At 44.1% G+C, this 23,285-nt stretch overlaps 1 protein-coding gene across 3 annotated transcripts in view; it reads right to left on the reverse strand.

Annotated features, from left to right (window-relative positions):
* LOC149310140 (neurobeachin-like protein 2) overlaps window positions 1–23,285 on the reverse strand; it is a 67,799-nt gene that overhangs the window by 15,860 nt on the left and 28,654 nt on the right. For all 3 annotated transcript variants that reach the window (XM_089533781.1, XM_089533782.1, XM_089533780.1), the window contains 22 exons: window positions 22,924–23,083; window positions 22,339–22,441; window positions 20,920–21,073; window positions 19,191–19,349; window positions 18,190–18,349; window positions 16,382–16,467; window positions 14,851–15,582; window positions 14,192–14,370; window positions 13,392–13,551; window positions 12,449–12,586; window positions 11,650–11,955; window positions 10,022–10,171; window positions 8,510–8,667; window positions 7,139–7,263; window positions 5,815–5,932; window positions 5,503–5,660; window positions 3,812–3,945; window positions 2,863–2,970; window positions 2,113–2,208; window positions 1,847–1,971; window positions 970–1,110; window positions 166–296 (listed from right to left, as the gene is read on the reverse strand). In XM_089533781.1, coding sequence (XP_089389907.1) covers window positions 166–296; window positions 970–1,110; window positions 1,847–1,971; window positions 2,113–2,208; window positions 2,863–2,970; window positions 3,812–3,945; window positions 5,503–5,660; window positions 5,815–5,932; window positions 7,139–7,263; window positions 8,510–8,667; window positions 10,022–10,171; window positions 11,650–11,955; window positions 12,449–12,586; window positions 13,392–13,551; window positions 14,192–14,370; window positions 14,851–15,582; window positions 16,382–16,467; window positions 18,190–18,349; window positions 19,191–19,349; window positions 20,920–21,073; window positions 22,339–22,441; window positions 22,924–23,083 — 3,781 coding nt within the window. The remainder of the gene's footprint in view (window positions 1–165; window positions 297–969; window positions 1,111–1,846; window positions 1,972–2,112; window positions 2,209–2,862; window positions 2,971–3,811; window positions 3,946–5,502; window positions 5,661–5,814; window positions 5,933–7,138; window positions 7,264–8,509; window positions 8,668–10,021; window positions 10,172–11,649; window positions 11,956–12,448; window positions 12,587–13,391; window positions 13,552–14,191; window positions 14,371–14,850; window positions 15,583–16,381; window positions 16,468–18,189; window positions 18,350–19,190; window positions 19,350–20,919; window positions 21,074–22,338; window positions 22,442–22,923; window positions 23,084–23,285) is intronic.

Raw genomic sequence — 23,285 nt, forward strand, 5'->3', positions numbered from 1 at the left:
CTTGTGGTTTTGAGTGAATGGCTGCAGTACAGGCATTTAACCACAGCGCCACCAGGGAATTACAAAGCAGGGAAAAAACCCTATCCTTGGAATCTGTCCGGCCAACATAGGTAAGCTAGCTGCCCAACGGGTCTGAAACCATCTTGTTTTGTTTTTTCCACTTACCATTCTGATTTTCCAGGAAGTCTGTAAAATAGAAGAATTCTGGGATTAGCTCCTTTACATCCACAGGGTTCTCCATGCGGGCTTGCCAGGCAGCCGGAACAGAATGAAACTGCCGGTCAGAGCAGTCAAACCTGCCAGCATAATATAGGACATGAGATACTGAGGTTTTTAATGCCAGGCTGCAGGAGACCACAGAGTATGTGACTGACACTTATAAGATTATATAGTGTGTGTGTGTGTGTGTGTGTGTGTGTGTGTGTGTGTGTGTGTGTGGTCTCCAAATACATAACAAGACAGGCTTCTGTAGTATCCTGCTGCACAGAAGAGGGACTTGCCTGGCAGGCAGCCTATCTCTCAAACAACCACTGGCAATCATTTTTACCATGTGGCCAGATGCAATGGATGGCAACTTCCAAGCCATGAGCGAGAGGTAAATTACTATTTCCAAGCACCGTCCCCACCTCTACTCCAGCAAGACCTTGGGCAAGTTACTTAGTGTGCTGTGGCCTGTCTTCTGAAAAATTGGCAGAAAGGTGCCTTCCTGTCTTATCTTTAAAAATAAAAATAATCAGGGGGAAAAATCTGAAGAGGGAAAAGGTAAGGAAAAAAAGGAAGTCAAGATTGCATGCAATCCCAGATTCCCTGATTGGAAAGCAAGGTTGGGAATGTGTTGTCCCTCCTCTTGCTCTTGGGAGTGTAATTCCCAGTAATCCTAGCCAGTGAAATGAAACTGTCCAGAAAGTGTCAATCATGTGATGACGTTACAGCTTGGTATGGGCCAAGACCCGCGTCTCTTCTGCTTACCTTCCACTTTGCAGCTGAATGTGTAGAGTAGTGAAGGGCTCTGTGCGGATTAGGTAGTGCATGACACCTGCGGCGTTGGAGTAGTGGGTCCCATAGTGGAACTTGTCAATCATGCCTGTGGGATCCTCAAAGCTCTCATACCTGAAATCAGGAGAGGGAAACACGGCACACACATCCAGCTAAGTTTTAGATTTGCCATGGGAAGTGCATTAAACATTTCGACCCTTGCATTCCTGCGTGGTCATTCCCATATTACAGATGGACACCAGATTTGGGAGGTCAATGCTTAGTCCTGACTGTGATATATCAGGACCTTCAGTTCCATGATCCAGATGTGTGGGTTGTTTAAATGCCCTCCAACTCTCAACTATCAACAGTGCTGATGAGAAGTAGCATACATTATTCTTTTTCAGCCACTGGGGGCAAGTCCCAAATATCCCAAAGGGAATAGGACTAACCATTGCTCCCCCAAAATCACAATGTTGACTCCATTCCAAGAAGCAGGATATTCTCAGGCAATGAGGGCAGATGGGGGTCTGCATTGGACCACCAGAGGTGACTGGGGGATGCCGCCCTCTACTATTTTACTTTAAAAAGTGTTGTGTTCCTTAACTGCTCCCAACACCCCTTAAGGTGATTTTGCCACATTTTGGGCGACTCCAGGCAACTGTAAGCCCAGGAGAGGAAAGAAAGCAGAAGATCAATTTCTGAATCAATTCCTTTTAGGGAAAAAAGGAAAGCTTCTCCTGGGACCAAAAAGTGATGAAATTGCCCTCTGGGTGCATTAGGGGGCAAAAAAAATGGGGTGGGGGACCAGATGTAGCCCCCAAACTGCACCTTCCCCCCACCCTTGATCTAAAGAAAGCAATGCACTCACTTTTCCTTAACATCTTTAGCATGTCTCTCATTGGCTACCCCAATGGGCTTGGATAGATCCCGGAAAACAGTAGGGTTGCTGAGATCTAGGGTCTCTGAGACGTAATCCTGCAGGATCCACGGAAACTTAACAGAAGAGAGAAAGAACAGCCTCTGGTTTTGCGTGCTTCATTTGGAGGGCAGGAGAGGAAATTATTTCATCCAGCACTTGAGGGTCAGGTTCAAAGCTTCCCTCCCTGCTGCTCCTGGCTCTCCTCGGTTGCTTACCACGGGGTACTGGGAAAGATCGTTGTAGGTCCGGCCCGCAATAGTGTTCAGCTGCATGAGGTATTCAAAGTTGGAGATTTCTCTGTAAACCCATTTCTGCAAAATGAGGATGAGATACGCATTGAATGGACTGTAATAAAGCATTCCAGTAGACCAGCCTAAGGCCACTCGAGGGTATTTCATATCAAAAACCTAGGCATGAGATGATTATTATTCATTTTGCAAAATGGCCAGAGCAGGACGGGTCAACAGAAACAGAAAGTGAGCACAGATCACCTCCTGTTCATTTTCTGTCTCAAAAAAGGCATCTCTTTTTGGATGGAAGAGGGCAACACTTAGTGGAAATACCCTCTGTTCTCTAAAAGGCATTCTGGGGCAAAATAAAAATTTTGGATTTTTTTTGCAATTTTTTGGGTGATCCCTGAGGGGTTTTAGGTGACTGCAAAAGACGGTAGAAATGGCCTCCACACATCCTAGAATTCATTTTGTGGCATTTTGTGAGGGGAAAAAAAGACATTGGGACCCCTGTAGGACCCGTGGGCTGCATTGTGCCCACCCACCCCTGATATAAATGCTCTAGAACTGAGATGAGAAAGGGAGGTTTTAATTAATGTGTTTTGGTGTTGTTCATTGTTGATTTGTTGTTGTTCCCCACCTCAAACTGTGAGATGAGGCGGGCAGGAAATGATGGTGGTTATGATGATGAGCAAAATCAATTGCTGTGAAAAGGCAGACAGGAAAACTCCCCACCTGAGTCAAGCCTGAAGCCTTCAGCAATTCCTGCGGGGAACGGCTGGCGAAATAAATCTGATTCGGTGGCCGCAGGCTGAGGATGGAAGAGTACACCTTGTTTCTAACCTGTGGAAGGCAAATCAGCAGAGAGAGATGTAAGCAAGTGGCTCCCCAAGGCAGGTCCTTGCTTAACTGGCCTGTCAAAGAGCTGTTCCTAACTCTTCTAGAACATGGCCACATAGCCCAAAAAAACCACAAGAAACTATGGATGCCTGCCATGAAAGCCTTCAACTTCACAAAGTCATACTTGCTTTGATTTTTTATAATACTTTTTCAATTAAAATCACAAAATACCAACTCTCCCAAGCACATATAGGATTGAATTCACATATCAAAGCTTCAATCCAACATTCACCATCCAAACATACATAAAAGGCATACACAACGTATAACATATAATAAACTAGCCATACACCCCAGACATACAAAACACATCACACATACAACATATGTAACTTGTAATACACATAATAACACTTTTTTCAAATAAAATCTATTCCTGTTGTAATGGTGTAGTGGTTTGAGCACTGGACTACAACTCTGGAGACGAGGGTTCGATTCCCAGCTCAGCCATGAAATCAATTGGGTAACTTTGGGCAAGTCTTATACTCTCAGCCTCAGGGGAAGGCAATGGCGAACCTCCTTTGAACAAATATTGCCAAGGAAACCCCACAACAGGTATGCCGTAAGGTCATCATAAGTTGGAATCAACTTGAAGGCATACAATACACATGCAACATACCCCACACATACCAAAAAAAAAAAATCACACTTACAACATATGTAACTTGTAATACAATAACCGTATTTTTCCAAATAATATCTGTTTGCATTGTAATGGTTGCTTCGTGTTGCATTATATGTACATACTTTCCAACTAAGAAGCCAAGAGAAGGGAAAGGATTACCATCTTTTTGAAGTTGAGGAAGTAATTTGCCTGGTCAATGAAGAAGAACTCCAGGGCTGACCGGCGGAGATTGTAGCGGCGGAGGTGCAGTTCCCGGAGCTGCGACAAGGGACGCTTGAAATCGTAGCCGATTCCTGAGTAGGACAAACAGAAAGTGCTTAGGTTTTCAAGCACAGAAAATGCAAGGACTTGTTTATTTGAGGCAAAACCTTAACAAAATTATTCCAACAGGCTTTTGAGAATTAAATATCTTTAAAGAAAGTGCTGTACCATTTCTAACTGTACTGTTTCTAAACTGCTTTTTATTGTCGCTAATTCTATATGTTAAATTCCTCTTAATGTCATTGATAGTGCAAATCTATTTTAATGTTGGCTTTTTGTGTGCATTAACCATATTGGTTTTCATTTGTAAGCTGCTTTAATTTCTGGTTTTGGGGAAAGGATGGGTCTAAGTTTAGCTGATGATGTGATGGCAATGCCAACTATGATAATAAAAATATATACATTATATTATTATATTTAAAAATAAAAATAAAAAACACCCAGCAAACCGTGAAACCAATGGTGATTGTTTGTTGTTGTTACTATTTCTTGGATAGAACCAGAATCATTTAAGGTCGAAAATTCTATTTCAGAGGAAGGAACTGCCAAAACCATCTCTGAAGTTTCCTTGCCTAAGGCTGCATCTACAGTGCAGAATTAATGCAGTTTGACATTGCCTTAATTCTAAGATTTGTAGTTTTGGGAGAAACTTATCCTTCTCTATCAGAATAAAGTTCTGGCGCCACAACAAACTACAAATCCCAGGATTCCATAAAGTGGAGCCATGACAGTTAAAGCGGTGTCAAACTATATTAATTCTGCACTGTGGCAGCAAGCTAAGTCGGTATCTTGAACGAACAAGCACACACAACTCCTGGTGCATTGTGAAATTGAGATAATAATAACAATAAAAACAACAACAGGAGGAGGGGTGAGGAGAAAGAAGAGATAATGGTAGTAGTAGCAGAAGGCAAAGGAGGAGATGACATTCCAGCTTGGCTTTCTGTGGTCTTTTTGTCAGTCTAGTGGTAGCCGAGGTTCAGGCATCAAGAGCAAATTTTTGTTTCCTTCTCTGAGGTGCCACCAGCCACAGGTTTCAGACCATGGTTGTTAAATGGAAAGGTGACAGGAGAACACTTGTATGTACAGAAGCAGGGCAGGATGATCTCACAGATGTTAGCTGAAGTCTGTTTGAGTGGGGTTGACTCAGACTAACTATATAGTCAATCTCTCCAGGCATTATAAACCCAGAATGGATACAAAATGAGAAAAATGGAGACAGTGTGTGTGTTGGGGGGGGGGGGGAATTGTGGTAGCAAATCATTCCACACTGAAGAGGTTCTTGGATTGCAACTCTCAGCATTCTTCATCATTGGCTCTGCTGGCTAGGGCTGCTGGGAGTTGTAGTCTGACATCTAGAGGGTTGCCTGATTCTAACCTTTGGACTAGCAGAAGAACAACAAATGAGACAGAAGAGGGGTCAAAAATGAACCTAAGCACCCACCCACAGATGGGAACACAGACCTCTGGTGCATCTCCTTCTTGCAAGCCACATACTATCACACATGGGTCCCTAAACAATTAACCTGATCGATTTGTTGATCCGCAGCTGCAGTGCCTGCTTAGAGGAGGACTGCCCTTGCCATTACCTTCCTCAGTCTCATCCTTCTCGCTGCTGCCATCATAAAAATAGATGTGCTGAGTAGTGACTTCCAGGCGTCCTGGGATCACAGCCACAATGGTGATCAGTTCACAGTCTTCTGATATCACCAGCTTCTCGCGCTGGCTTTGCTCCTTGGGCTCCACGCTGGAAGAAATGGAAGGGTTAGTAGGACATTAGCTGGAGGACAGCTGAGCAGGGACTCTGCTTCCTCCATTCTAACAATTTTGTTAGAAGACTACCAAGAGAAGCCCACTTTCCCACAGGGAGACATGTCAAGGAGTTTGTACAAAGGACTTACTGGTTGTCCAGGAAGGAGAGGTCTTCTTCTGCCAACTGGTCATCTTGCATCTCACTGACCTTTGCCTCCTTGGCAACTGCTAAGGGGAGCGACTCTGCTGGGCTGTGCCAGTCAGCACCTGGGAGGAAAGGGAGGCAAAGGCAAGGATCAGGGACTGCATTGTGACCGTAGCCATGGTGGGCAAATGGAGCTGCCAGAGGGACAGTAAGTTTATTAAACAGAAGGCTTCCTCTGAAACATTCTTTGGAATTAACTACCACTATCTCTCATGCATGCTGAACAACTATGTTCTGCAAGGAAATCTTACCAATGTTGAAACAATGGATTTGAAAAGACCAAAAGCAAAAGGTACTATAAATAAGCAAGTAACACAAAATATAATGCAACAGAAAAGAGGCTAAGAGAAAAGAGTAAGTGAGAAAGGAAAAGAGAGAATCACAAACTAAAACTAGACTTATGAAGACTCAACAGTTGATTAGGGCAATACACACAGCAGAAGATCATCTCTATCTCAGTAGCTCACCTTTATGACTCAAGTTACAGATCTTGTTCCTATTCCAACAACCAATGTTTTGTCTTAATCTTAAGACATTAATAGCTCTTGCTCTCTGCATATTGTTGCTCTCTGGATCAGCCCCAGCTGTCACAGCACTCCAGCTCCCCACTTACAAGTAAGTTAGTAAGTTCATATACAAAAATGCACAGGGTTGAGAGCTAATAAAATCCATTCCTGATTGGAGCTCTCTTTTCATTTTCTTAACACTGCCTGATTTAGCATCATCACTGCAAGAATTACAGTGATAACAGCTAACACAGAGGTAGCTCTGATACTTCATTTTTGCAAAGGTGGGAGTTGTTTTGCTGCATGTTTACACAAGCATCATTTAAGGCAGTGGTGGGAATTGCACAGTCCTCCAGATGTAAGACTTCAGAGCATAGAGGGGTGGTGGAGTTTCCTCCTCTAGACATCTTCAAAGAGAGGCTGGACAGCTACCTGCCGTGAATTATCTCGCTAAATTTACTGCATTAGCAGGGGGTTGGACTCAGTGGCCTACAGGGCCTCTTCCAATTCTAAGACTCTATTTTTGGCACCTGCCAAGTCAGAAGAATCATGCACCTTCTGCATCAAATGCTGCTTTTAGACTTGGATGTTCCAGTCTTGGCACCTAACTTGTGTGTACAGTGGACAGAGTGTGGATCAAAATAGCCTTCCAGGATAGAATCAATATCTAAATCCTTCCTTGGTGACTTAATCCTGTGTTGGCCCTAAATGCCAGTTGTATCCAGAGAGCTGTCTATTGTTCCTAGGGAGGGTCTGCCTTACCTAGATTGTCCCGAAGAGCGCTCGCCTCCACGTGGCGGTCAAAGTTATAATTGGGTACCAGCTTTAGCCTCATTCGTGAGTAGGTCTCCACGCTTGACAATTTCCAGCATGTATCAGGAGGATTCCTGCACCAAGACACAAGGACTGATTAAGAATAAAATCCTCCCCTCCTCAAAACCCTGAGATGGAGAGGAAGATAAGACCAAAAAGGTGTGTGTCAGAAGCAGCTTCAAACCAAGCCTGACAGCTGAGTCTAGGAGAAACAGAGCTGGTCAAGGCTTTCTCACTATCTGGCTCCTTTTCCTTTAATGCAGAAAATGCATGGGATTCTCCATGTACTATGGAGCCATGGCCTCATCATGAGAGAGCAAAAGGAGCCCTGCTGAAACAGGCCAAAAAGACTTACCAGTCCTTTGTTCCCACGCTGGCCAACCAATTGCCTTTGGGAAGCCCACAAGCCAACAACACCCTTCTGTTCATTTTATCAGCAGTTGGGATTCAGAAACATATTCCATATGTGTGCTTGCCTTAGGATTTTCTGGGGGGAAGGTCCTCTGTGTCCTCATTGGAGATGTCAAAACACCATGTGAGGAGTTGGCAGAGGGCATTCACAGATGTGGCACCCCAAATGTGAAACGCTTGGAGGCTCAGGTAGTGCCAACACTGGTTTCATTTAGGCACGAAGAAAAAACATGGCTGTTTATTGCCTTTGGGCCTCACTGAGCTATATCAAGATACCCATACACATGCTTCTAATACTGTTTTAATCTTTTAAAAGATTAAGGTGATCTGAGGAAGTCATGTGTAGACTCTCAAAGTTGTTTTGTGGTCCTTGACCCCACTGGATTATCTAGACTGTCCGTTTTCAAACCCAAAAAAGGTGGATTCTCTATCCTCTTCAGGAGTAGAATTTAAAGATATAGCCATGTTAGTCTGTGGGATCAGTATGCAGAGAGATCTTGTAGCACCTTTGAGACTAACTGACATAAAGAAGTTGGCAACATGAGCTTTCATAGTCTACGAAAGCTCATGCTGCCAACGTCTTTATTTCAGTTAGTCTCAAAGGTGCTACAAGACTTCTCTTCAGGAATAGCAATTCATCTTTTAAATATGCTGCATGTAGCCTCATTAAAATATCATATTTGCTTTTCAAAACCAGAACTTCCAGTCATTTCCAGTTTTGTTTTGTTTTTATTTGCTTTCTTTTTTGGCCCTGAGAGATCTCAGAGGTAGAAAACTGGCCCCTGGACCTGTCACAGTTCCCACCCTTGCTTGAAAAGAATAGCAACTCTAAGCTAATATGTTTGGACGTGATATAGTAAAGAGAGATGCAGCTCAGCATGGGGCCACAAAGAAAAAAGATGCCATTACCGATCAGCCCACGCCGAGCGCCGGGACGTAAGCAAGCGCCGCAGTGCCTTCCATTGCTTCAGGACCGTGTTGTGATGGTTGTTGACCTGCTTCAGCATATTTGTGTGTCGGATGTTCTCGTACTTTGCCCGCTTCATCACCGGTTCCAAAATGAGCTCCTAGCAAAACAGGAAAGCCAAGGGGGCCAGGGAAGGAGAACAGGCACCAGGGTGAGGATGGGTGGGAAATGGACAAGTGGCATCCAGCCCACAGGTGGGTGGGTGGGGTTGGGTGGGGGATCTGCTGTTGAGCAAAAGAAGTTGTGGTGACCCACGGGACAGAAAGGGAAGAAAGAATCAATAGGTTGACACTGGAACATTCATCTGATGAAGTATTTTCAAACTTATCTGTGATTATAGTTTTTTGTGGGCTTTTTGGGCCATGAGGTTGTATTCTAGAATAATTTTTTCCTGACATTTCGCCAGCAGCTATGGCTGGCATCTTCAGAGAGTGCTGGCATGGAAGACATCGGGGTATATAAACTGTTGGTTGAGGGGAAGCCATTTGCATGTTGATCTGTGTATTGTTCTGCTGTTGAATGGCAAAGTCTCAGGGTGTCTATTTAATTAATGATCCATTGATTAATGATCAAATTGCTTCCCCTCCACCAACAGTATATACTGTATATCCCTATTCTCTTCCATGCCAACATTTTCTCAAGATGGGAAAAACTCTTCTAGAACATGGCCTCATAGCCCAAAAAACCCACAAAAAACGATGGATGCTGGCGGTAAAGCTTTCAAATTCACATTATCTATGGCCCTTTTCACACGTGGCATTTACTGAGCGGATATCATTGCCAAACGCTCCAGAAGTGCGGAGGTGGGATTGCCGGTTGCACTTCTGAAGAGTCATTGAGGCATTTTGCTGTTCTTCTGTCGACAAATTGTTTGTGAAGCAGCCATTTCTGTAATAACGGGAACTTCTGTTATTACAGAAATGGTTGTTCCGTGAACGATTCGTCGACGGGAGAAAACCAGGATGCACTGCAGTGACTCTTCAGAAAAGCGACCGGCGAGCCAACCTCCATGCATCTGGAGCGTTTGGGGAACGATATCCGCATGGTAAGTGCCTCGTGTGAAAAGGGCCTATGACTGCATCTTCATTAATGCAATTTGACAGCACTTTAACTACCATGGCACTGTGATATGGAATACTGGGGTTTGTAGTGGCATCAGAGCTCTCCGACAGAGAAGGCTAAATATCTTACAAAACTACCAATCCCAGAACCGCAAAGCATGGAGCCATTGCAGTTAAAGCGGCTTCAAACTGCATTAATTCTGGTGCACATAACAGCCTATTTAACCATAAGGGCGAGGAATTTTGTTTTGCTTTCGGAAGGAACCAATTCTCAGGATTCTGTGCCAGTTCTCAGACTGGGCTAAACACAGAGCAAACTTCCATGGGCTGAGACTAGAGGTGCAAATGACCCACACGAACCTCTCCAAACCCAAACCCACTCCCCTCATCTACCTGGAACTTCCTCCTGCTCTCAGCTTTCTCTTTCTCTCTCCTCTGGGAGCTGCTCATCAAGGCGTCGTAACAGGAGTTCCAGAAGTTCGACATGTGGTCGTGGCTCTTGGCAAATGTGTCCATTTCAAACTGGGCCATGGTGGGCTGCACCTGGGAGAACCAGCAGGGAAAGTCAGTGGGAGCAAGAGGCAGAAGGAACAGGGGGCTCCAAACGCCCAGGCATGTCCTCCCCACAATTATATTTGAACTGGTTTTGATGACAATGCTTCTCAAACAAGAAATTCTAAGGACAACAGTCCCATAAAAAAGGTTCCTTTCTTCTGCTGAAAAGGGTCCTCCATGGGGTCCCACCAATGCAAGTAATTATTATTATATTAATATATTATGGGAAGACATGAACGAGGGACTTCTCTGCTGTGACATTCCAGCTATGGAATGTCTTCTCCTTGGAGGACTGGCTGGTGCCAGCATTGGCATCATTACAGTGACAAGTTAAAACCTGACTCTTTAGTAAAGGTTTCGAGGACAAGATTGTGATGTCCTGCTTCACTGCATATGGTCTGAAATTTTCTTAAATTATTTCACATAGCTTTTAACCTTTTAAAATGCATTATAAGTTGTTATAAGTCTTCTATTATTTATTTATCTGTTCTTTGCAGACCAGTCTGTCTTTTGATACAGACCAAATGTTTTAAAATCGAGAACCTTTATTTTCCCAAAAGGAAGTGATTCAAAAGTCCTGTTGCAGGAAGAAAAAAAGTCTCTTCTGGTCCTAAAACAGCACAAAGAGGGCCAAAGCCATAAAGAAATTGTCCCCATGCCCCAAAAACAGTGGGGAGGGGGTCAAAATAAATGCAAAAATTGTGGTGATGCGGTTCTCCCTTGGGATCCCAATACAGCCACCTCACCCCCCAATAGTTTCCAATCTGTGATTTAAAGGATAGGATGAAGGGCTGGGCAAGGGTTTGTTAGCTGGCTTTCAATTCTAGCATATATATGGTTTTGACCTACAAAACCCTAAGTAGCTTGGGTCCTTTCAGTAGCAGACAATAACTACTGATAAACTAACATCCCCCTTTATTCACAATCCCCCAACCCCCTATAAAAATACTTCCCATTTCCCTCCAATTGTCTCTATTATATTCCTTATAAAATACAACCCTAACAGTAACTACAAAAGTATTAATTCTAAATGATCCCACATTTCTCTGTTATCTAATATTTCTCTTTGTATTAATTCTAACTGCCTCCTTAATGCTCATAAGTCAAACCCTAATATTACTGAGTCTTTGACACTTTATATATTCCGCAAACGGACTCCATGTTTCCATGTAACCCTCCAAAAAATAGTTTTTCATCAAGTTAGTTAATTTGTCCATTTCTGCTATTTCCATCAGTTTTTCCACCCATTCCATCAAATTTGGCCATCTCTCACTTTTCCAGTATCTTGCATATACCATATGCATATGCTTTGGACTGTTTTAACTTGGACTGTTTTAAAATTTTGCTAGCCTCCTTGAGTCCCTGTACTGGGAGGAAGGTAGGATATAAATAAATAAAATAATAATAATAATAATAATAATAATAATAATAATATAATGTGAGGGGGTTAGTGTTGCTTCACTTACGTGCCTCTCGATGAAGGCCATCCACTCCGGAGTGGTGCAAAAGACCTGGAAGTCCTCATAGAAGGTGGGGCTCCCATTGGTGGGGGGCAGTGAAGGGAGGAATTGCTGCAGCTGCAGAATGTCATAGCACTGGTCCATCAAAGTGCGGATGATAGGAACCAGCCAGGAGAAGGTCTCCGACTTGCAGTGCAGGGAACGCCGAAGGGGGGTCTCCAGCTTGCCCAGCAGGTAACAGGCCTCCTCCTTCTTGGGGGCTGAGGCTGTCTGGAGAAGGCTGTGGAGCTTCACATAAGCCATGGACTGCAGCTGGGGAGAGACAGAGAGGAGGGCTTGGAAGAGGAAGAGAACCAACAGCACTGAACCTAAACTAAGAGGGTCTTCCTGGTAGCTGCTCCCAGGTTGTGGCACTCCCTTTCACAGGAGGCTAGGATGGCCCCTCTCTGCTCTCCTTTTACTGGCAGGCATTTTTAATCATCATCATTGTCATCCATCATCATTATCATCATCATTTATTTATATAGCACCATCAGTTTACATGGTGCTTTCTGGGTACAACAACCTCTGGGTCTTGGCAGAGATGTACAATCTAAAATGTGTGCATACACATGCACACAGAGGGAAGGAAGGAATAATAAAATACAATAAAGGAAAGAATACCAAACAGTTATAAAACGAATTGTTGCTGTTGTAAAACTCCATGGAAGAGTTTTGGGGTTGTCACACTTCTTGGAATATGGAGCACCTAATGGGTAAAGCCAGCCAGGGTTACCTGTATCTAAGGAAAGGCTGCACGGGTTACCTGCACATCCTCCAACATGATGTAGCCAATCAGCACCCGCAAGCCAATCTGGGCCATCTCTTTCAAGTCAGAGGTGCCGTTGGCCAAGTGGTACCAGACTCCCAACTTGTCCAGTAGGCTGTTGATACCCTCGTAAACCTAGAAGCAAAGGGCAAACGGGAGCAGAGTAAACATCCTGTCTTACCCCATGTGCTTGACCTTCTCACAGAAAAGGCCACATATAAATGTAAATAAAGGAACAATCCACAACTGCCCATCATGCACCACTCTCTGATGTTGGCAGGGTGCTATGATTACCCCTAAAGATTTACAGATTAAAGATTCACTGCCAAACCCTGAGTTGTTGGAGTCAGGACTCAGAGTAAGCTAGATAATGCTTAAGTCCTATAGTGGGATGCAGAACCAGCTGAAGAGAACAACAGAACAGGCTTCTGAGATATCAGAAAGTAAAGAGGAATGGTTCTATGATTCTATGGTAACACCTAATAGATGGGATGCAGAAAAGAGACAAAAGTTTAGGATGTTGAAAAAAGAGATAATTTTATTCTTGAAAACAACCCAATGTGTTTTGACCTAGAAATATGTTTATGGTCTTCTTCGGGGGGAATACAATCAACTTGTAAAATCAACTTGCAAGGATTCTAAAAAGAGACACTTTTTTCAAGAATAAGACCATCTCTTTTTTCAAAACCCAGGGACCTTGTCTCTTTCCCACATCTCTTCCAAGAAATCAGGAAAGGCAAACAGACGACTTCTGGGGCTATGAGACCAACCATCCCCCAAGATGTAATGGCAAGGAAGTGTTTCATGCTAAACCTCAACAGTGAATACCAAAACATGTTGGTGGCTACATGTACTTGTGATAAGCACCCAAAGTCCATATTGACATAAGAGGAAAGTGTAAGTGCAGCTGTAGGGAATTCACGCCTAGAAAACCACCAACCTTCTCACTCCACAAGGCCTGGTTGTTGTGACCCTCGGAGAAGAGGAAATCCTGAAGGAGACGCAGCAGCTTCAGAGCGTTCTGTGTCAGACTTGGCAGCATGGCTGGAGTGGCCTCTTTAATGTCCGTCAATGCCGACTCCATCATCATCTCTAAAAGGCTGGGAGCAAAAGAGAAACAGGAGAGAGGAATAGGGAATTCCAGCTGACGCCTAGTAAATAAGCACCGTTCTGCTGTGTGTAGCTTCCAGGGCTGGTAGCGTCTCATTCTCCAATTGTTGCTCTTACGTTTAACACATTAAAATGCAGGAAATGTGATGGCATTAAAAACCAGTGGTCTCAGAAACAGAGATCCTGCAGGTCACAATGTCTCCCACAATGCAACTCCCTGCCATAGAGGGCTCCTTTTTTGCTGGGGCTCAGCTAATGATTCTCACTTTACACAATCCCTAGTCTTGCTTCTTTTTCTTCTTCTCCCAAATTGTTTTTGATACTAGGAAACCTGGCTATTGGCATCTCGACTTGAAGGAGGTAGCCCAGATTGGCCTGTGCTGATTTACCACCAGTGCCTGTTCCACCTCTTCTGTTGTTGTTGTTGTTGTTATTTAAATCACACATTTTTTCTGTTGTGGGACTCAATGTAACCTTTAAGACCAATAGACAACAGATACATATGTTTTAATGTGTAAATAAATAAGAAATAGCAGCCTAAGCCCAGGCAGGGCATCCAGTAACCAAAGATCTGCTTAGCAAAGGACTGGCTTCTTGACTGGCACACCACCTTCCCCTCCCGGCATATACCTCCGTTTGATCTCGTCTGGTGGGCGCACCAGTTCACAGGCTGAACCCAGCTTGGTGAGGACAGAGAAGACCTGGCCCCGTTCTTTCCAGGCCGCATCGTCCCAGCCCTCCACTCCTCGCCAGGTGACGGAAAAGATGATGTTGGTAAGGAGGTTGCACAGTTCTTCCTCAGGAGTTTGCTGTGGAGGATGAAGCCAAGAGATGCATGGAAGATATCAGCCAGAGGTGGCTATCTGTGAAATGCTATGGGGTGACACTAGCCCTCCCAGGAGCTCTTGTAGGGCCACACTCCCCCATGATACTCTTCCCACCAAAAATATTTTTCCCCTTCTTTAGGGGAAGGGAGTAAGTGACCAGAAGGTCCTGAGTTCCCAGCCTCCCTCAAAATGATCCTGTAGGCCACTCTTGCCATAAGCGGTGCCGAGTTATTTTGCTTTGGTTGCCATAAAAAGATTGTATCACCCTGATTCAGACCAGTAGTTAATCTAGTTCGGTATCAGATCTGCATACAAAACAGGAGCTTTACTGCTATATGACCATTCTTGTTCCAACATCCTAATTTAGAAAAGGGTCTGGGGGCTTAGATGGAGATATCAGAGCTTTCCTTTGTATGCCTCTTTTATGCCTTGCAGCAACCTGGGAGAGAAGAAAAAGCTCACCTGAGGGTTACTTGTGTTGGAGATATTGTCGCTGGGCAAAGTCTCTTGGTAGCTGGTGTCATCCAGCACATTTGAGAGGCTGGAGCTCTTTCGGGCCCGTGTGCCTGGGAAGGGTTTGAAATTATCCAGGGGGGACGGAGTTCCTGGCAGGCTCACCGGCGTCTGATTTCCACTCTCTACAGTTGCTGCAGAGCTGGTGCTGCCCATGTCCAAGCCCAAGTCAAAGGGGGACATGGAGAAGGGAGAGAGTGGGTGGTAGACCCGGTCTGCCTGGACCATGTCCCCTGCTTGGGCCTCTCCCTGCCCAGGGATGTCAATGTTGTTGGAAGAGGAAGAATGGCTGGCCAGGTCCAGGGAGTCAAAGCACTTGAAGCCATACGGAGGGTAGGGCTTGCCCCTTTGGCTGGTGGGAGAGATGGAGTGGTCTGAGAAGCCTTCGGAAAACTCCTGGTCCGAGGCCTCGCAGCCCAGTGGGAGGAAGACGTCTAGGTCATGGAGGTCAGTGGCAGAGGGATTCATGGAGTCCACCAACTCCTTCCCCATTTCTGTGCCAGGCTGCTCTGTGATCTTCAAGAGGTCGAGGCAGCCCCCACCGTTGGCAGAGCCAGACAGGCTGTGTTGGCGGGACTGGTAGGACTCCTTGATGTAGAGCTTGGTGAGAGTGTCTTGCCAGCCAGCGAGCTTGGACAGTTGTTTCACCATGTCGTGCTGGGAGTAAATCCGGTGGAACAGCTTAGAGGGAAACACAAAGCCATTACTTACCACCTCATAGCCACACACTGACAATGGCAGATTTTGGGGTTACAGAAAAGGATGAGAACTGCTCTGGTAAGGAAGGGGAACCTCCAACCTATGAGGAGTTTGGGGATTACTCATTTACTCATCTCCAAAATGCTATCCCTTCAGGCTGGTGAGCTTTCTTACATGTAGGAAGTTCTCAACTGGGAAGGCAACCTGAATCCCACTGTTATCTCCAGTCTAAGATGGGCGACAGCTGCAAGACTCCCCATGCTGCTCACATTCCCATGTACATGGGATATTTCTCTACCATTCCCAATCTCAGACTACAGTAGAGCTTCTATTAACAAAAACAATTCAGCAAAGTCACGTTGTTTGCTAAGGAGTTATTATACATTTTATATTTTAAACTCTGGCAGGCCACTGAAGAAGACGTAGGTCAAAACGCATCTGGCCTTTTGTTTTTATTAATAGAATTGTTTATAATTGCCATAAGAAAAAAAGGGGGGGGCTTTTCTCCACCCTTTCTGTTGTTTTATTGGCTTTTCTCCAGGGTTTAGTTTCTCTGGTTTTGTATTTTGGATATTTTATTCACCCTTAGCATTTTACAGATCTTCCAGTGGGGTAATTTTACCTTTTTAGATACTACTTTGTTTTTTTGCTCCAGGGTGCTGTTATTCCCTTACAGTTTTTGCCAGAACCCTTCGGTTGTTTTGTTTCCATGTGAATGGGCCATTTCACTGCAACTGGGTGAAGCATGTTGCTATGTTAAGTCCTGGCCTTTGGTTCTTACCTTCCTGCAGATGTCTAGCCTGACAGCCAGTTCAGCCCGGTGAGAAAGGTAAACGACAGCCATCAAATCCTTGTAGTTCGGGGAATCTGAGAATAAGCAAGGAAGGAACAAAACAGAGCCTTGGTCACAGCAACAACAAACAGTTTTTACTTCTTACAGATACAATGGAGACCAGGGATATGGGATGCTACTAAAAATTCTCATTCACACAAGTCTTTTAGATGGCTAGTACTCCCTATGGAGAACAGTTGGGATCAAGGGTACAATGCTATTCTCAACACACCCAGCTGCATCTGATTTTGAAAGCTAAGCAGGGTCAAGCCTGGATATAATTGGATGGAGACCATCTTGTTGTGCACATTCATGTCATTTATCACTTGTGGCAACCCTAAAGCAAACCTATTACAGGGTTTTCTTGGTAAGATTTATTCAGAGGAGATCTATCTTCCTTCAAGGCTTTGGAGCATGACTTTCCTAAGGTTACTCACTGGGTTTCCCTGGCTGAGCAGGGATTTGAACCCTAGTCTTTCTAAGTCCTAGTCCAACACTAAAACCACTACATCAAACTGGTTTGAGAATGGGGACCACCAGCAGAAACTCTGCAGAGCCAACGATACCAGTCAGAGTTGACAATACTGGGGCAGATGAACTGACTACAAGCTTCCTATGTTTCCATGACATCTGCTTGTATATGCAGGACACACACTAATGTTCAAGCCTCTTCCTGTGGCACACAGACTGAAAAGGCAGGGCATAAGTAGATGTGCATATGAATACAGGCAGTCACACAAAATGTACAGTTAGTGTAAGAGCATACCTATTAGAGTGTATAGGTATGTATCTTGTTATGGGGTGTCTATACACACATGACACCTGTGTGAATCAGACAGTCCTGTGGTTATGCTATTTTCAGCACTGTGGTTTACTTTTTAACAAGAGAACAAGGGATAATGTATTTGTCCCCCACTCTGATGTGAACACAGCTATTCTGTGGCAACACACTTAATATCTGGGAATTTATAAGAGTTTTATCACATTATTAAACAAGCCCAGCAGGCAAACAAAACGACGTGTGGTGTTTTTTTCTCCCCCCGCATGACATCTGTAAAACCATGGGAGAGGGTCATTAAAGTGTCGTAAGAAATGTTCCTTATGCCAAGCTGAAATAATTGTTTGGCAAAAATGATGCTTTTGCAACACTGCCACACTTTTACAACCTGAAGAGAAGAAGAGTCACATGGAGGAAGGGGGGGAAAAGCAGAGGGAGGATAAAAAGAGGAAAAAATGCTTCTTTTTGTTTGCCTGACTGTCAGATTTGTTTAATAATATGATAAGGATCTATGTTAGTGATAGAGTGTGAGTTAACCCTTTCTAGAAGGATTACTTAATTCCACAAAGATCTGAATACCTACAATCTACTGCAGCACAACAGAGGTACAGCCAGAATCATTATCCAGGCTGTTTTGATGCACACAAGAGCTCCCTGAAATAGCTATGTTCAGACTGGTGTGTCGATATGAAGTGATAACCCACAAGATATGAAAGTTTAGAAGCAGAGGCACAAGATCCACATTCTGTCATGAACGGTAAGGCCAGGAAAAAGATATGCCAGGGCCAGCAAAGTACAGCAAGAAGAAAGCAAAGTAAACCAGGTGGGTGCTGAGTAATCAATCGTGGTCCACCTGAGCAACATTTTGAAGGAGAATGACCTTTACCCGGCTCCGCTCCAAGTTCCAAATTGCGGAGGGCATCTTTGGCCACATGTACCAGTTGTAGGCAAAGGCACAACCATTCCTCACTTGCCCTACCTGATCCAAGGACTTGCTCCAAGAGGCACCGGAAGAGGAGTATGGAAACTGGAATGTCATTCAGGGATGAGAGGAGGCCCTGGTAGCCAATGTCTTTCAGCTTCAATCGGTATTTGCTCCGTTCGTTCACTTTCTCATACTTCAGCAACTTGTATAGGATCTGGATGGAGCAAGGACAATGGAGGTGACATCTAATTTGAGGGCCCCTGAGCTACTGAGAGTGACTCTGAGCCCCATATCATTTTTAAACCCCATTTCTGGCTGTTATAGTGCAACATTGGTTGTGGGAATAAGAGAATGGTAGTACAGCACAACTGAGATGTCACAAGGTTGGGGAGGGCTGTGTTAGATATTACTGAAGAGAATAAAGCTATCTGTTAAACTGCTGTTGTGTGCCCTCAAGTAATTTTCAGTCTAAGGTGAATCTATTATGGGGTTTTCTTGGCAAGTTTGCCATTGCCATCCTCTGCGACTGGAGAGTATGACTTCCCCAAGGGCACCCAGTGAGTTTCTATGGCTGAGTCAGGATTCAAACCCTGGTTGCCAGAGTCACAGTCCAACACTCAAACCACTACACCATGCTGGATAGTATTTTGTGTTCATCATGCTCAATGTGGACGATTCACTGGGACCTGGCAATTCTTCCATGCCTAGTAGAGTCTCATAAGAGATTGTCTGCTGCAACCCCTAATTCTTCCCCTAAACAGTATTTATGCCAGTACAGTTTACACAAAAATGCAATTCGATGGATCATTTGTGCTGTGATGCATGGGGACAGGAGAGCCATGACAATGGCTTTTCTGGGGTTCAGCTTTTCCTTGGATCATGTACACTGTGAACATAAATCACAGGCACCATCGAAAGATATCTGCTCAGAATAGGGGATGGCATTTTGCATCCATGATAATCAATATGTTAGACCCAGTAGGACCTCCATCCCTAGCAGAATCCAGTGAGAGATTAGAATCACAAAGGCCAAAGTAAACCCACAGCATTCTCACCTTGAAAATTCTCTCTCGCACTTCATCTGAGAACTTCCGCTGGACAAGTAGCGAGAACAGGATCTCCACATTTCCCGGCTCAAATAGGAAAGTATAAATCTGTTCCTGGGATGGGGAGTTCTTTTGCAGGCTATGAATTACCTCCAGCATCCCACACACCTGCAAGAACAGCCAGAAGAATTATAGCAGCTCCCCTGAAACACCTGGAAGATGCTGCAAAAAGATGCAGTAGGGAGTATACTCTACCCATCCAGAACTGATGAACTAAATCTCAGCTTGCTTTTGTTTTTTAAAGCTGCCCTCTGATCTCTAACTGTTGGTTGTCATTAGTTCCAGGTCTTCTCTGGATATATCACTATTTATCTCATTTACAGTGTACTAAGCATTAACACTAATCCAGATTTAATCCAGAATTAACAAATCCACCTTTTTTCACATGCCTTTTCTACTTTTGCCAAATCTGGAATCCATATTTTGGAAGAATATAAAAATAAATGGGTGTCTGCACATGTCTTCAAACAGTATGCAGTGCTAGACCTAGGGATTTCATGCCAGCTGATGTGTATCCAAGCCAGCTAGGGCAAAATGGGGCATAATACTCATAGGTAATAAGTGCAGGTATGGTGACTGTTTTTCTTATATTATTTCACCATGAGAATGGATGTGGAGGAATGTAGAGCAACAGCAATGCCCCAGTAACATTAAGTCCTATAGAAAGCTACAGCACAAGGAACAGTGCAGACACATCCAGGGAATGTACACTGGGTTTGCATGGGTTTATTTCAGAGACTATCAAGATAACCTGGACAAAAAGCTTTTGAAGCTCCACTGGTTTCTTCATTGGGCAAAGATGTTAAAAAACCCACAGGAGAAGAAGAAATAATGACAGTGTTATAGTCACAGGTCTACATTTTGACAAGATGTTGTTTTTATTCTATCGCTTAAGATGATCTGGAGGGATATCCACGTGGCCAGAGGCCACTCCTCTCTATGGACTTATGGGTCTGGGAGACAAAAGAGCCCCCCTGCCCCAAAAAAACCCAGGCTATAAATTTTCAATTCCATTAGCAACAGAAAAAGTAACTTCCCTTGAGATCCAGGCTGTTTCATTCGTGAGTGAACCTACCCATCCCTTTCTTAGGCTGAAGAACACTGAATTTCTCAAGAAGCCTCTTTTCTGTTGTATCTGGAAAAATCTTTTAGGTATTGTTTTAGGTAAAGCTAAATAGAGTCCCTAAGAAAGGGGCAGGTAGTTTCATACAGGACACAGACAGTCTGGATCTCAAGGGAAGTTACTTTTTCTGTTTCTCATGGTGTTGAAATTTTACTGCCTGGATTTTGTGTCTCTTAGAGCCCAGAGGACCAAAGTGGAAAGTGGCCTCTGCCTGCATTGATATCCCTCCAGACCATCTTAACTGACAGAACAAAAACAACATCTTCACAAAATGTAGGTCTGTGGTTCCAATAGCATCCTGTTTTCTTCTCCTCCTGTATTATTTTTAATACCTCTGCATTTTGTGCATTTTTGGTTGGCCCAATAAAGGTATCACTGTATTGCAGATTTTGGATGTTATTCTATTTTGCTGTACACCCAACAAAGCTACCCCTTGGATATATTTTCTGGTGGGAAAGACAGACATAAAAAAGAGTGACTGGCTGAGATGCTAGATTCAGAGAAGCACCCCATTTCGGAGACAAAAAAATCCTAGCACCCAGATACAAGCCCTACCTGGTGCTCCTCATTCACGGCTGCCAGGTAGTTCAGAGTGCTCTGCATCTCCTCTGTGGAGAAGGTCCTGCAGAGGAAGTCCTTCACCAGGCTGAAGAGAGATGTCTGCACTGTCCTTATATCATCGGTTGCGATGGGCTTCTCCTTACACATCCTGTGGGAGGAAAGGAAAAGAGGATCATGAAAAGAAAATGCCTTGCTGGACCAAGTCAAAGGTTTACTTAGCCCAACTTTTCAGCTGCAACTGTGCCAATTCATGCAAGCATAAAAATGCAAGGGGAGGGAGGGTACCAAGTAAATATAGTCCCAGTCCTTGTGGCTATTTCCACAGCTTTGCCCAACAGGACTCACCAGCTACCACGTCACATTGCAAAAAGTTTCAACAGGCAAAGGGGGAAACAAACAGGAGACACTCAGTGGAAAAAAGTCAGTTGGGCACTTTTTGAAACTTGGCCTCTGTGTCCCAAACCAGGGATGGTGAAAGCATTGCTCACAGGACATCACTTTTGCAACCAAAATGACTACAAACTGTCCACAATTTAGTGGTTTACATCTTGCCGCATCAAAACCACAACACAAACAAACAAACACCAAACATTGGAAAGCAGGCCAGAATGGAAGTGGCATGATGCCCCCCAACCAGGATGAATATATGAAAATCCTCCACCCCAGCCTAAAACATGGGTCTGCACAGGGCCACACCAGAAACCTAGCTAGCAACCGATCAAAGCTAGGCTTGTCCAAGTCATAGTATTTCCCATAACTGTGTTTGGGTGTGAGAGCTGGACAGTGAAGAAAATGGATAGAAAAAAAATCAACTCATGAAGATGAGATGCTGACGAAGAGTGCTGAGGATACAATGGACAGCCAAAAAGACAAACAAACGGGTCCTAGAACAGATCGAGCTGAGAATCTCGCTGGAAGTCAAGATGACTAAATTGGGGCAGTCTTACTTCAGCCACATCATGAGAAGCATGAATCATTAGAAAAGACAATGATGCTAGGAAAGATGGCTAGTGATACAAGGAGACTGCAGATCAGGTGGATAGTCAAGGAGGCCACAGCCATGAGCCTGCAGGACCTGAGCAGAGGAGTTGAGGACAGGAGGTCTTAGAGGTATTTTATTCATGGGGTCACCATGAATTAACGTCAACTTGAGGTCAGTTAACAAAAACAACAATAGCTCACATGAAGTTTGACTGGCAAGAGATCTCTCTCTTGGTAAATTAACCCCTTCTTAACGGGATGTAGCTTGGTTAGTACGTGTAGGATGGCATTACCAAACCTGGTGGTACAATTTATTATTAGGCTTTGATTCGGACCAAATAACAGATAATGTGGAGACAAAATGAAAGGGAAACAGGTGGTATGTCCTACATTGTGATATGCTGGATTTCAAGGACCAGAAGAAATTCTTACCCATAGTAAGTCCTGATGGAGTCTAGGATGTACTGAACCCCATATTTCTTGCGGATCCTTTGTTTGTGATCCTTAATTATGTTGGACAGGTACTGGATGTGACCTGGGAAATATAAAAGTCAAAATGAGGAAGGAAGGCCTGGTACATCTGAGCATCACACTGCCTAATGTCCAATGGAAATTGGCTAGCTTCCTTTCCAAGACCTTCTGCAGAATGCATGTCAAATAATTTCCTGTCACAGGACAACCAACATATTATTAATTTGGTATTAGGGATAGAAACCCACTTAAAATCATCCCACATGATTTCTCAATGGCTCCATGTTAAGCAAGCTGTGGCAAAAGTGCCCAAAACCAGAAGAAAAAATTAGGCAAGTGGGAACAAAGAGGTTTCTAACTCCATCTAGCTTTCTATATATTAAGGAGGATCCCCTCAAGATGTTGTGGATTATAATGCTCATCATCCTCGCCAGCATGAGGGTGATGAGAGCTATAGTCCCCCACATCTGGATGATCCCAGGCCAGAGAAGGCTGAATTATATAGTATCCCCCTTCAGTTGGCTGCAAGGACAGTTTGCTCTGTACCTAGTCGGACTGCAAAGTCACAGTTGCTCCAGATGCGGAAGTCAAACAGCAAGTATTGGTACAGCAGGTGTAGCAAAAGGCTGTTTCCTTCGGAGGCCACCTGCTCCATCAGGATCTGAGATGCCATCAGCACATTCATGTCCATTGCCTGGCTGGTGACCTGCAATGCGCAGAAGGGATGAATGAAAAACGTTTATTGCATCAGTGCTTGGGCCACAGCAGATTAAAACCATGTAATATACTCAGTGTTCAAAACTAATAACCAAAACTGTTTGAAACTGCAAACATAAATAATAAAGGGTAAAAATGCTGAGTAAGAAATAGAGCATAAAATAAATGATAATGAATAAAAATACTATTAT

The sequence above is a fragment of the Sceloporus occidentalis genome, unplaced genomic scaffold, assembly GCF_023333645.1.
Source record: "Sceloporus occidentalis isolate IW3139 unplaced genomic scaffold, rSceOcc1.0.p SCAF_7, whole genome shotgun sequence".
Taxonomy (NCBI): Eukaryota; Metazoa; Chordata; class Lepidosauria; order Squamata; family Phrynosomatidae; genus Sceloporus; species Sceloporus occidentalis.